The sequence below is a fragment of the Acomys minous genome, assembly GCF_964271855.1.
Source record: "Acomys minous genome assembly, chromosome: 16".
Taxonomy (NCBI): domain Eukaryota; kingdom Metazoa; phylum Chordata; class Mammalia; order Rodentia; family Muridae; genus Acomys; species Acomys minous.
In genome coordinates this window covers 9,100,832-9,114,055 of record NC_140498.1, presented here as the reverse complement: position 1 = coordinate 9,114,055, position 13,224 = coordinate 9,100,832, and the positions used below count along the sequence as shown (strand labels likewise).

The window sequence follows — 13,224 nt, the reverse complement described above, 5'->3', positions numbered from 1 at the left end:
CTTGAAAGGTATATGTACCTGCCAATCTTGGTTACTGATCTATTGCTGTGATAAGCCCCCGGGACTGATCTTACAAAAGAATTGGGCTTATGAGTCCAGAGTGTTCGAGGTTATGGTGAGGAATGAAGTCACAGTGGCAGGTCGCTGGAGCAGCAGCTGAAAGCTCACATATCCATCCACAAGCAGGAGGCAGAGAGAGGGGCACACTGGGAGTAGTCCCAGGCAAAGCCCACTTCCCAGTGACGCACTTCTTGAGAACATGGTCCTACTTGAAAAGACTAGAGTGAGATCCTGTTGCTAAAGGCTACTGAGGTCTATAAAGGAGCGTGTGGTGGTTTAAATGAGAATGACGCCCCCCCCCCAGGCTTTTGTGTTTGAACACTTGGTTCCCAGTTGGTAGAGCTGTTTGGTAAGGATTGGGAGGTGTGGCCTTAATGGAGGAGGTGTGGCCTTATTGAAGGAAGTTTAGATTAGGATGATGACTTAGCCAAACCTTTAGAAACAATGTACTTTCAGCTGTGGCGCATGTAAGGGTAATCCACCTGCGTTGTGAGTTAAACCTCAACGTCTTCTGCCTGTTCTCTCGTTCTTTCTACTCAGAGGAGGGCGAGATTTTAGAACTAACCTCATTTGTTCCCAACCCCAGGCCCCCCTCCCCCCAATACCTAACCATCAAGGCAAGCCACTCCAGGCAATGCTTTCCACTGCTTTCCTCCGACCGTTCCAGTCTTCAGAAGGGCGCTGGAAATCCATCATATCATATACCGGAGTAGTAACGAAAATAGTAGTAGCCCATATAGGTTACCTTAACCCAGGCACCAGCTATAACACGGCTGCTTTCCTTCCTTCAGTTCTCGTAACTGGGGAAAGTGAGGACCTGCCTAGAGGAGCGTGTAGCTTGCTCAAGACCACAAGCCAAGACATGAACCTAGTCTTGTGTGGAGGAGGGAGTGTGATCTGAATGCGCCTCAGTGACTGCTGCTAGGTCTTCTCCAGTGATCTCTGCTCCCCCATATTTATGTTAGTTAAAAAGTTTCCAATCTATGAGAAGCAGAAGGACTAGAAGAGTGGACACTGATGTACTCTTCATCTACACGCATTGCTTCTTGGGATTGGACACACGGATGTTGCATATTTTACAACGCTCGGGAAGACGCTTGTCTTCCTTCTAGGATCCAAGGGGGAGCAGAGGTCTCCGTGAGGAGCTATATATGCATATGTTTGTCCCGAATGGTTCAAGTCTTTACCTCTGGGGGTTATCGTAAGTCAGGGCTGAAGGGAAATATCTCAGACAGCAGGTAAGGCATACATTTCATGCTGGTTTTCTTTTAAAAGCTGTACACACACAGACACACACAAACATACAGACACACACAAACAGACACACATACACAAATGCACACACAGAGACAGACACACACACACAGACACAGACACATATACACACACACAGACACACATACACATAGACACACACACACACAGATAGACACACATACACACACACAGACACAGACACATAGACACACACACACAGACACACATACATAGACACATACACACACAGACAGACACACACATACGCATGCACAGACAGAGACACACACAGACAGACAACCAGACACACAGGCACAGACACATATACACATACAGACACACATACATACATACAGACAGACAGACATGCAGACACATACACAAATACACACATACACACACACAGACACATATACACACAGATAGACACACACACATGTATACACATGTACACACACAGACAGACATACACACATATACACAGTGACATACACACAGACAGACACACACACACATACACCCACACGCACGCGCGTGCTATTGCTTTGTGTGCATCTGAGTGTAGTATATACACACACAGGTACAAGCATTGTATCAGACATTGATTGCCTCCGATAGTCCCAATAACAATACAGCAGCTCCTGTTTATGGGAAGTTTTGCTCCAAGGTTTCAATTACCCACAACACCAGGCTGAACCATTATCAATGCCATCACAAGAAAGGTGAGGCCGTGATCTCAGCGGCTGGGAGGCAGAGGTGAAAGGAACATGTGTTTGAGGCTAGTTTGGCCTACATGGCAAGGTCCTGTCTTCAAAGTAATATTAAAAAAAAAAAAAGAAGAGAGAAAGAAAGTATAATCCTATAAAACGGTTGTGTTTTGAAAGAGCATCCACGTTCACGTGTTCTGTCACATGTTACGGTAAAAGGGTTTTATTTTATGCTTAGTTGTGCTGGCCAGTTTCACGCTAACTTGACACAGCTAACATCACGTGGGAAGAGGGACCCTCAACTCAGAAAACTCTCTCCAAAGACTGGCCTGCAGTGGGGGTGTTTTCTTGATTGATGATTGCTGTGGGAGGGCCCAGCTCGCTGTGGGTGCTGCTGCCACCGTGGGGTCCTGTGTTCTCTAACAAACCAGGATGAATGAGGCGCTTGTGGGATGTGGCGGATAGAACTTGGGAGGCAGAGGTGGCAGATCTCTGAGTTTGACATCAGCCTGGTGTAGAGAGAGTTCCAAGATACCCAGGGCTACACGGAGGAACACTGTCTCAAAAAACAAACAAACAAACAAACAAACAAAGCAAGCAGGCTGAGGAAGCCACGAGGAGCAAGCCGGTATGCAGTGTTCCTCCATGGCTTCTGAATCAGTTCCTGCCTCCAGGTTCCTGCCTCAACTTCCTTCAGTGCTAACCCGTGCTGTGGAAGTGTAAGCGAAACAAGCCCTTTCCTCCCCCAAGTTGCTTTTGGTCGTAGTTTCTAGCACAGCAATAGCAACTCTAACTAAACAGTTACTGCCGACCGTTTCTTACTTAGCCCTAGCCATTAATTAAATGTTATCACTGGTATGTGTGTGTAGGAAAACACATTATTTGGGGGCTGATATCTTGTGGCTTTTGCTATTCACTGGGCTCTTGGAACATTATCTCCCATGAAGAAACAACAGACCGATAGTGTGTAGTGAGGGCGACGTAAGTGGCATGCGATCTTTTAGTGTTGTGTGTTAAGTATCTCACTTAGCCTTCGCATCTCCTAACTGCTGTCTGTGTGCACAGTCTCTCACGTAATCCTCACCCCACCTCCGTGAAGTAGAATCCATTACCACCTCCACTTTCAGATGAGGAAACTGAAGATTAAACAACAGACTGCTGTTCACAGAATAAGGAGCATCTGGGCTGGGGCCCAGACTCAGAAGTCAGACCGTAGACCCCAGAGTCTTCACTACCAAGCCACATGACGTCCCTCTACATGGGTGGGCATGTTACTGAGCCTGGAAGTCAACACCCAGCGTGTCCTCAGGACAAATGAAAATCCTGCGCTAGAGAGTGGCTCCCTGCAGATTTCTGTGTAATTAAGTAACTTACATTGTTTTTAACATTTGTGGTTTTACTATGGTTATGAGACTGAATATAATATGCAGGGCACTGGAACAGCCCTTATCTAACAGCCGCAAGCATAAGAAGAGTATACATTTATACTCACGAACATTTAAAAGTATTTAATAACAGTGGAAGATGCATACTTTTTGTTTTTTTTTAAGGAACTATGTGTGTTCTACTTTTGGTTAACAGCAGAGCTGCTATAGAAATGAGATGACCAGCTCTTCTAGAATATATAGCAACTGTCTGTTACTTTTACAGTGCCAGGTTTAGGAGCTTTACGGTAAGGCTATGTTTCCTAGGAGGTCAGGCTTCTACAGGCAGTTTCTGGGTCAGACCAGTTTACCATCCATCGCAGTGGCTCCCGTTTTCTCCAGATGGTTATCACCAAGAGGCTCCAAAAAGGCTATTTCTCTGCTTACTCAGTCCCTCTGGTGTCTGGTGGTGTTGCCAACAGGCAAGGTTAAAATGAACTGGTCATCTCGGAGCCATGGAACCAAGACTTAAACAGGCCCCCTATTTTCGTTGTGAAAAGGGACTCGATTGGGTCCCTGTGTGCCAGAAGTGTGAAACCTGTGTCTTAGCGTGGAAGATCTTTGCTACCAAAGAGTGGTTCCGGAGAGTCAACGACATATCCCAGAGGAAGTTTCTAGTCAGCATCCTGGGCCAGCTAAACAGCCTGTATTTGTTACACTATTTCCAGAATATCCTACAGGCCACGCAGGGGAAGGACTTCGTCTACAGCAGGTCTCGGATCATACTCAACAGTAAGGAGGGGAAGGAGGAGAAGGTTGTGAAGTCATCCTTGAACCAGATGCTGGATAAAACCGTGGATCAGAAGATGAAGGAGATTCTGTACTGGTTTGGCAGCAGCACCCACCGGACTAAGGCAAATTACACCCTCTTGCTGCTGCAGATGTGCGACTCAAAGTTACTGCTCACTGCTGCGGATGTGATCAGGGTCCTGTTCATGAAGGAGTGGAACAGTATCTCAGGTGAGAACAGAAGGCCCCAGAGACCTGGACCCAGGTGTGTAAGGGGGGAGCAGACAGGCTTGGGGGGGGGCAGCAGGAGGAGGTCTGCCCCGGAGTGCTGGTACGGTTGTGGGAACCTTGTCCCAACACCCTAGAAAACTGTTCACTGAGGAACACAGGATGAAGGACAGAGCTTTCGACCCTGGAGACTGAACACAGATTTCTGCCTGCCTGGGAGCCATGAGTGGCTGGTCCTGGGCTCTGACCCCTGCAAGCTGCTGTCCTTGCAGCTAGGGTTTGTCTTGTGCTAGGGTTTGACTGGGTGTAGGAGGGATGTGATGGGGGGGAAATCTGTGTTTTGTTTCTTTCTCAGTTGTCACGGGCAGAAACCAAGCCAAACAACAGACCTTAGAGCTTAGAAAAGTTTTGTCTCACTGTGCTTCTTGCTTAAGCATGAAATCAATTTTTAAGAAGAGGCCGAATGTGGCTAAAAGCCCAAAATTGGCCAGGGTACTAGTTTACAAGCGGGAGTTTGCACCTGAGTCTCCAACAGGGTTCAAGAAAATACAGACTGTGGGCCTCTGCCATAGCATGGCCCAGCAGCTGGTCTGAGATGGTGTCAAGTTGTCTGTTTCTGGTTATGCAGACAATCACTGGACCTTGCTGGGAACCTTCCTGGTCATGGGTATGGACAGGAAAGTCTTGGAAGTGTCTGAGCGGCTGGTTCTGGAAGCAAAAGAAACCAGAAGAGAAGCGAGGCACAGTGGCACACACCTGTAATCCCAGCACTCAGGGAGGAAGTGGAGGGCATCTCCGTGAGTTCGAGGCCAGCCTGGTCTACAAAGGGAGTCCAGGACAGCCAAGGCTATACAGAGAAACCCTGTCTCGAAAATCCAAAAGAAGAAAAGAAACCAGAAGAGAGACCAGAGTTGTGATTAGAAGGGACAGGGAATGCAGAAGAGGAGGTTTAGCCAGTGGTAGAAGAAAAGTGGGAGGGGTGGTCTCTCGGGGGAATTTTGGAGTTTAAATACTTGAGGGAAGGAAGTTCTTGTTCCCAAAGGATATTTGAGTTGTGGTCATACTTACTGACTAATGGAGCTTCCCCCCTTTTACAGATAGGGTCTGCTTTTCTTGGCTGCCTAGGTACCCAAGATCTTTCTTTCTTCCTCAGTCTTCCAAGCACTGGGATTACAGGCATGTATCACCATACATGACTTCCAAAGGAATTTCAAAGCCTAGATGTCCTAGAACCTTCCATGAGAAATCAAAAGTTTAAAAGATGTATTTATTTGTATTCCATGGTTTTGCCTTTGGGTATGTATATGCATCATGTGACAGTCTGATCCCTGTGAAGATCAAATGAAGGAGTCAGATCCCCTGCAACTGGAGTTACAAACCATTGGAAGGTACCACGTGGGTAGGAACCAACCCTCCATGCTCTGAGAGAGCAACTGGGGCTCTTAGCAGCCCAGCCATCTGCGCAGCCCTTCTCTATCTTTGACGTCAAGGATATAAAGGATGAGACAGTTGTGGGAAAGTGAGGGAATCCAAGTGCATTAAAACTAAGTTAGATGCTCTCCCAAGTTTATAATAAAGAAAGCAAAGTCTGGGAAACCCGAGCCTTGAGGTCTTGCTATCCAACATGGCAGCAGAAAGCTGGCATCTGCTCCCAGCATCTTCCGCTGCACTGTGCTCTATGGTGCAGCATGTGTGCCGTGTTCACAGTTCTCTTTCTATGGCTCCATGCCATGCTGTAGGAATTGGCTGGTTACCTTGGGCTTGTATAAGCCTAGTTATAGATTGCAGCATGTTTCTTTGTAGGAGAGGCCCCGCCTTCCTTCCCTCCCTCCCTCCCTCCTTCACTCCCTCCCTCCCTCCCTCTCTCTCTTTCTCTCTCTCTCTCTCTTTGTCTGTCTAATAACCCTGGTTGTCCTGGAACTCTGTAGACCAGGCTGGCCTCAAATTCATAGAGATCCGCCTGCCTCTGCCTCCCAACTGTAAAAAGTTCTGGGGCTGGAGAGATGGTTCGGCAGGTAAGGGGAAGAAGGCTCTGCTTTGTAGCTCTCTCACCCTGGGCACCAACGTTTCACACAATGACAGACAGCTCGGATGACCTAGCCTGGGTATATTGCAGGCTGTTCCATGCCGGTTTATGTAAGTACACTGTCTCTCTGCTCCATTTTCCTCTACACACCTCCTCCAAGAGCAAACTTGTCTGGTTTTTGTTCTTTAGGCCTCTGTCAAGATGCCAAAGATGTAATGTTTTTCCCTGAGAAAAGCTACGACCCCGTATCTGACACCTCATATGTCCACTGGAGAGCTAGACCCAGACCCGTGTCCTTCCCAATGTCCAGAGCATCATCCAATAAAGTCAGGTCTGAAAATGTGAGCAGAGAAGGAACTGCTACTGGTAAGTCAGGCTCTACCAAGAAACTGGACACAGCCCTACAGCTTTTTTTTAAAAACTCTTGGTGGGTCTTTTGTAATTTGATGGCATCCTATGTCAATAGTCTGATTTAAGGATCTTTTATTTTTTTTTTTTTTTTTTTTTTTTTTTTACTTTTTAATGGTTATAGGGTGGTAAAAGCATTTTGTTGTTGCTTTTTGAGCCAGTTTTATATGTGTCCCAGCTGGCCTAGACCTCATGGTATTCCTTGATTCACCCTCCTATCACACAATCAAAGTCATGTGCCACCACGACATTATTTTTACTTATGATGACTTTTTCAGGATGTGACCTCAAAGGAAGTGGAAGAGTTTCTATAGATGAAGTTGGGAAATCTCAGTTGGAGTTGGAGGCATGGAAAGCCCAGAGAAGCTGGGGACAGCAAATGTTTAAAAACTAACCTTCATTTAGCATTATGTGTTGGGCTCTTGGATTTTTTTTTTCCCCCTCATTTAATTCTCAAAGCTGTTAAGGGGAGAAGGATTAAAAACTGGCCAGGATCACCACTAGTGGTCATGCTGTCCCCTCCACGCTGTCTCTAAGGCACTCCTGAAAACCAAGATCGGAAAGTGACCTCCTAGAGCTTCCCTTGAGTTTCCCCCCCTCTCCTAGGCCTGCTGTCTCCTGAGCTCTGGCGTGGTGCATGCTGTCCCTCTAGAGCACTGGATCCAGTTTTGTGAGAGAAAGTAATATAGTGTGTGAAAGAAAGAAAGAAAGAAAGAAAGAAAGAAAGAAGAAAGGAAGGACATGATTGTTCCTAGGGCAGAACATAGCGAGAAGCAGGAACATCTGGGAGACTCCACAGTGAGCTGGGTCATGTGAGGAGAGGGGGGAGCAGAACTACTGACAAAGAAGGGGGGCCCGGGACAAGAGACTGGCATAGTTTTTATAGGGGTCAGAAGTGCTGGGGAGGGGGAAAGGGAAGCCCAGCTGGACACCTGGGCTGGAGAGATCAGAGTCGGAGGCAGGGTATGCCAGCCTGGACTGAGGCATGCTGGCAGAAACTTGGTGGCCAAGGTCTGCTTTGCTATGTTAATGAACACCTCAGTTAACCATCCGTCCCAGGTTTGAGACCTAACAGTGGAGAATGTGGCTGCCCGCCTGAAGCCCTTCCCAAGTCTGTCTTTGAGTTGGAGGCACAAGCACTCATGGGTCACTCGTCCAAGGTGGCCTGGGATTTGCCATGTAGCTGACTCTGGGCTTAAACTTGTCATTCTTGCCTGAGCCTCTCAAGTGGTGGAGTTCCAGGCATGCAGCATCACACCCAGCTAGGGATGCGTTCTGTGAGATGCACTGTCAGTTGATTCTGCCAAGCGTGAGCATCATAAAGTGTACTTACAGAAACCGGGATGGCACAGCCTACAATATACCCAGGCTAGGTCATCCGAGCTTCTGTCACTGTGTGAAATGTTGGTGCCATTCATGGCGGTCCATGAAGTAAGCACGAGAAACACAAAATACCTTTTCAATGAAAATTTCCAATTTTAAAGGTACATAGAACAGCATAATAGCTAGTCACATGACCACCATATTAGCTTTAACAATGGTCAGTGTTTTAGCAGTCTTAGTAATTTTGCAAAGCTGATGATTGAACCTAGGGCCTCATACTTGCTAATAGTGTGTGTGTGTGTGTGTGTGTGTGTGTGTGTGTGTGTGTGTGTGTGTTTGTTGTAGCTACTGTGTGAGTGGATGTGGAGGCCAGAGGTCTTTTTTGTTTGTTTGTTTCTTTGTTTGTTTGAGACAGGGCTACTCTGTGTAGCCTTGGCTATCCTGGACTCCCTTTGTAGACCAGGCTGGCCTCCAACTCACGGAGATTCACCTGCCTCTGCTTCCCAGAGTGCTGGGATTACAGGTGTGCGCCACCGTGTCTGGCTAGGTGTTCTCCTTAATTGCTTTCTTGAGGCAGGGTCTGTCTTTGAAGTGGGAGCTCATTCATAGCTAGACTGTGAGCCCCGGGGATCCTTCTGTTCCTGTGTCCCCAGGGCTGGGGTTACCGGTGTGTATACCACTGCACCTGGCTTTTAAGTTGGTACTTGGGATCAAGTTTCAGGTCTTTATGTTTGCGCAGTAAGCATTTTCTCCCTAGCCCTCCCTGGAGCATTTTAGAGGAAATCCAGGATACGATGCCGTTTTGGTCTTTGCAACTGTAAATATCTTCAGCTGAAAAGCACCTATAGGTTTGAATCAGGAGGTTCGGCTTCAGGTGAGAAAGAGACTGATTAGACTAGTCAGTGGCCTGGGTTTAGACAGGGAGATTAATCTAGGGGCGAGGTTTGCAGTGGAATTTTTCGGTGACTAGACTTTCTACAGACTCAACTCAACCATTTACTGCTCTCTGGCTTTGCTCTAGAGGAAAAAGGGAAGAGTTCTCTCCAGTGTATCTCTGACGTGAACAAACAGTTATCTGGAAAAGGGGGCATTTCCAGGCTGGGAGACGATCCTTGCAACCTGCTGCTGAGCCTGGATCACGTCCGACTCCTGTCTTCTGGGTTCAGCAAACATCGGGACTTTATACGTGACCTGCCCCTTCACCTCTCCAAGTACATTCTAAGTATGCTGGGTAGATGACGGGGTTTCTCAGAGACTTGCCACCTGGGCCTCGCTCTGGGGGTTTCTGGGGTCCATCTTCTTTCTTTTCCTCTCAGGAATGTTGGATAAGACCAGTCTGAACAAGTGTTACTTGGTGAGCCAGCACTGGGCCGCTCTGACCCTGCAGGTCAAGGTGGACCTGTCCGTGCAACCCTTCATTCAGAACCAGATTTCTGTCCTGCAGGTACTTTGGGTCTGACAGACCAGCTTTGTTCTCATTTCTAAGGTTGAACCTTTGTGTCTCCCTGGTAGACTGCAAAAAAAAAAAAAAAAAAAAAAAAAGCTTCTTATTCACATTTGTAGCCATTCTCCTGTGCTTTGGCCTCCCTAATGGTCAGCATCTGTTCTTCCGTGGTCATTTGTGCCCAGCAGGGACAAATACAGAACCCTTTCAGGTAGGCCAGTAAGATGGCTCCACGGGTGCAGGTGCCTACTACCGAGCCTGATGACCCGAGTTCAATCTCTTGAACCCACGCGATGCAGGGAGAAAACAAATTTCTGCAGGTTGTCCTCTGACCACACATGGTCACTCCCCGTCCATACATACACACAAAATAAACAAAATAACACAGGGCTTTCTTTCCTAACCCTCAGAGGGCTGGGGCTCCAGCCCAATGATGCAGCACTTGCCCGGTATGTACAAAGCGCTGGCAAGTTTACATTATGAGCTGCTGGGCTTTAACTAACAAGTGCATCGCAGTAGACAGAACACAGTCCTGTGCGTTTGGAAGGATACAAGCTACTGCCATTATCTATTATGAAGTTACCATAAAAGAGAGCTCTCTTGAATCACCGTGGCCAGAACTGCAAGATCCCAAGCCATACCAAACTCGGGCAGATGATTCTCTCTCCTCAGAAGGAGCTAATCAAGATGGCTGCCACAGCCAGAAAGCCACCGACTGGACTTCCGAGCCAGCTTCGAGCGACCCACCTATTTACAAAGGCCAAAATGCACTGGAGTTAGGTTACTAGGAAGCTTTCTCCGACAGTTAGCATCTGGTGTTTCTACCTAGCTCTGTGTGCAGGCCAAGCAGTGACAAAGGGAGAGAAGCAAGCACAGCGAGGGGGAGAGCGGCAGCTGTCAGGAGCTGTTCCCCTCACACGCTGGCCTCCTTCCCGGCCTTTGCCACTCATTATCCTTCTTGGTTTGTCCACATACGATCTTGGTGTAACTGACCAGGCCTGGGCCTTCCTGGCTCGAGCATCTTCAGATTTCGTCAAGAACTAGTTTCCCCTTTCCCCCTGGAGAGTAGAGGAGTCATTTCTTTTGTGTGTGTGTGTGTGTGTGTGTGTGTGTGTGTGTGTGTGTGTGCGAGTGTGCACATGTGTGTCCATGTGTGTATTTGACTGTGTGTTCCTGTATATGTCTATGTGTGTGTGTACATGTCTGTGCATGTGCTTACATGTGATATATATATATATATATATATATATATATATATATATATATATATATATATTTTTTTTTTTTTTTTTTTAAAGGCTGGGATTGTACCTCAGTAGAAGAGTGCTTAGTTTGGCCCCTAGGGGCACAAAATAGCTTTCTTGAGATGATAGATAACATGTATATATTTATCATATAGAATATGATGTTTTGAAGTATATATACTTTATAGAATGAGTTAAATGTCACTAATGAGCGCATCACTTCACACCATAGAGAGAGCCCTTAGCTTTGTATTTTCAAGAATACGACATTTTGCCATTAGTTAGTGTGAGCTCACCCATGCAATGGATAGCTTGAACCTCCTCCTGTCCAGCTCGTATTGTGTGTCCTTTGACCATAGCCCCTGCCCCTCCTCCCCTAGAACCACCTTGGTCTCTGGTGATCGTTATTCTTTCTACTTTTTAATCTCACCACCTTTGTTAGATTCCACACAAGTGAGATCACGTATCTGTCTCTATGTGCCTGGCTTATTTCAATGAACACAAGGCCCTCGACTTTCATGTACATTGTTTCAAATAGCAGTTATCTCCTTCATTTTAATGGTTTGTTGTATTCCATTGTGTGAGCATGCGTGTGTGTGTGTGTGTGTGTGTGTGTGTGTGTGTGTGTGTGTACATCTTTAATGGATATTTACCTTAGTTTTTAATTTTAGCTATTGTGGATAGTGTGATGATGTACACAGGAGTACAGATGTCCAAGTGTCTTTGTTTCTTTTTTTAACTGCACAGGGGTCCTACACGAGGGGAATAGATCCCAATTACGCCAACAAAGTCTCTATCCCAGTCCCTAAAATAACAGATGATGGGAAGCGGTCGCGGTCAAAAAATCAGAAGTGGAAGCTGAGAACCAAGGTAAGGTCTCAGTGACATCTCAGGGAAGCAGCTCCAAGTGTCATGTTCCTGTTGGCCACTGAAGCTTGACATCCCCAAGCAAGGGCACTGGCTTCCGGGAGGTACCACACCCTGAGGGGACCAAAGTTCTTCTGTGTGGCTACCCACATATAAGTCACCCTTCTACCCAAGCCTTGATGTCATCATCTATTGGATGAGTGGGAGTCACTGGACTGTCCTCTCAGTGGTCTATGTCAATGGCAGCAAGTCATCTGGCTGCGAGTGGGGTCAGCCAGGCCTCAGATTCCCTTTTGTCCTAGGAGTCCACATGTTAAACACACACATGAACATGCACACACATGCACCAAGCACATGTGCATCCACACATCTACACATCCACACACACATGTGTACACACACACACACACACACACACACACGTACACACATGGGCACATGCACACAGACACGTCTTTTCTAAGTTTGTTTCTCCTTTAAGTCTAAAAGCTTCATGGGCCCTGAGATAAGGCAGGTTTGCAGATTGTTCTGAGGTGAGCATCTCTGTGTGGCTAAAGATTTAGAAGAGTTGAACGGAGGGATGAAGGCATCAGAGGAAGAGACTTCCAAGGGGGATGCTCTCAGGCCTGTCTGACGCAAACATGATGTTGTAGGCTGCTCTCAGGACAGTCTCGCTCTTTCTTTCCCACCTGCCTCGTGTGGCTGCTTTCCAGCGTTTTGAGGTCTGGGTTGAGGAGTGGAAATGGAGGTTCAGTTCAGTCATCTATATCAGAAATTTCCTGCCTGGCAGGCTGGAGCCATTCAGAAATTGAAAGGAGGAATAAAGAGTGGGGAGAAGGGAAGCATCCTCTAGAGACTGGATAAAACTTATTTTCCCTCTCTGAGTCTCAGATCTGCCACCTGTAAGGAGGTGCAAGTACTGTGTGGGCAGGTGGTCTTCTTTGTGAGTCAGCTGCATGGACAATGAAGGTCAAGTGTACGGTGAGCAATGCACTCAAACGCGCAGAGTGCAGCATAAGTTTCACATGTGGCTACGATCCGGCGTGTTCTGTGCTATCGGGTACCTGAGCTATAAATACAGAATCCCGACTTTGTGAGATGGTTGGCCAATGGCAACTGTGATCTGAGCTTGCTCACGTGAGCATGCCTGTGTGAGCTTGCCCACGTGAGCGTGCCCATGTTGGCATGTTCACGTGAGCTTGCCTATGTGAACTCATTTTGAGCAAAGTTGTGTTTCAGCCAACACTTGGAATTCAGCCATGAAAGGGCATTGGACCAAACTGTAGAAAAGTCAGAGGTGGAACATGAATTATTGCCTTCGTCTTAGTGTTTCCTAGTGCACAGCTAATTTAAGTGTTTGCTTATGGGCCTCTCCCCATCATCCCCAAACAGCAGCTACATCCTTGAGGGGAAGAGTCCCCTGGAGATTGGGGGTGGGGGAGGGGAGAGTAGTGCATCTTGGACTCTGGAGAAAGTCCGTGCCGACTTTGACTCCAGCTGTCTCTTC

General features: G+C 47.2%; 1 protein-coding gene across 1 annotated transcript in view; it reads left to right on the top strand.

The window, feature by feature from the left end:
* The first annotated feature begins 3,714 nt into the window (after nt 1–3,714).
* The window catches only part of FBXW10B (F-box and WD repeat domain containing 10B), a 33,932-nt gene continuing 24,422 nt past the window's right edge, over nt 3,715–13,224 (top strand). Inside the window, exons 1-5 of the mRNA XM_084760869.1 lie at nt 3,715–4,408; nt 6,621–6,797; nt 9,184–9,384; nt 9,479–9,606; nt 11,598–11,720. Coding sequence (XP_084616995.1) covers nt 3,904–4,408; nt 6,621–6,797; nt 9,184–9,384; nt 9,479–9,606; nt 11,598–11,720 — 1,134 coding nt within the window. The 5' untranslated portion in view covers nt 3,715–3,903. The remainder of the gene's footprint in view (nt 4,409–6,620; nt 6,798–9,183; nt 9,385–9,478; nt 9,607–11,597; nt 11,721–13,224) is intronic.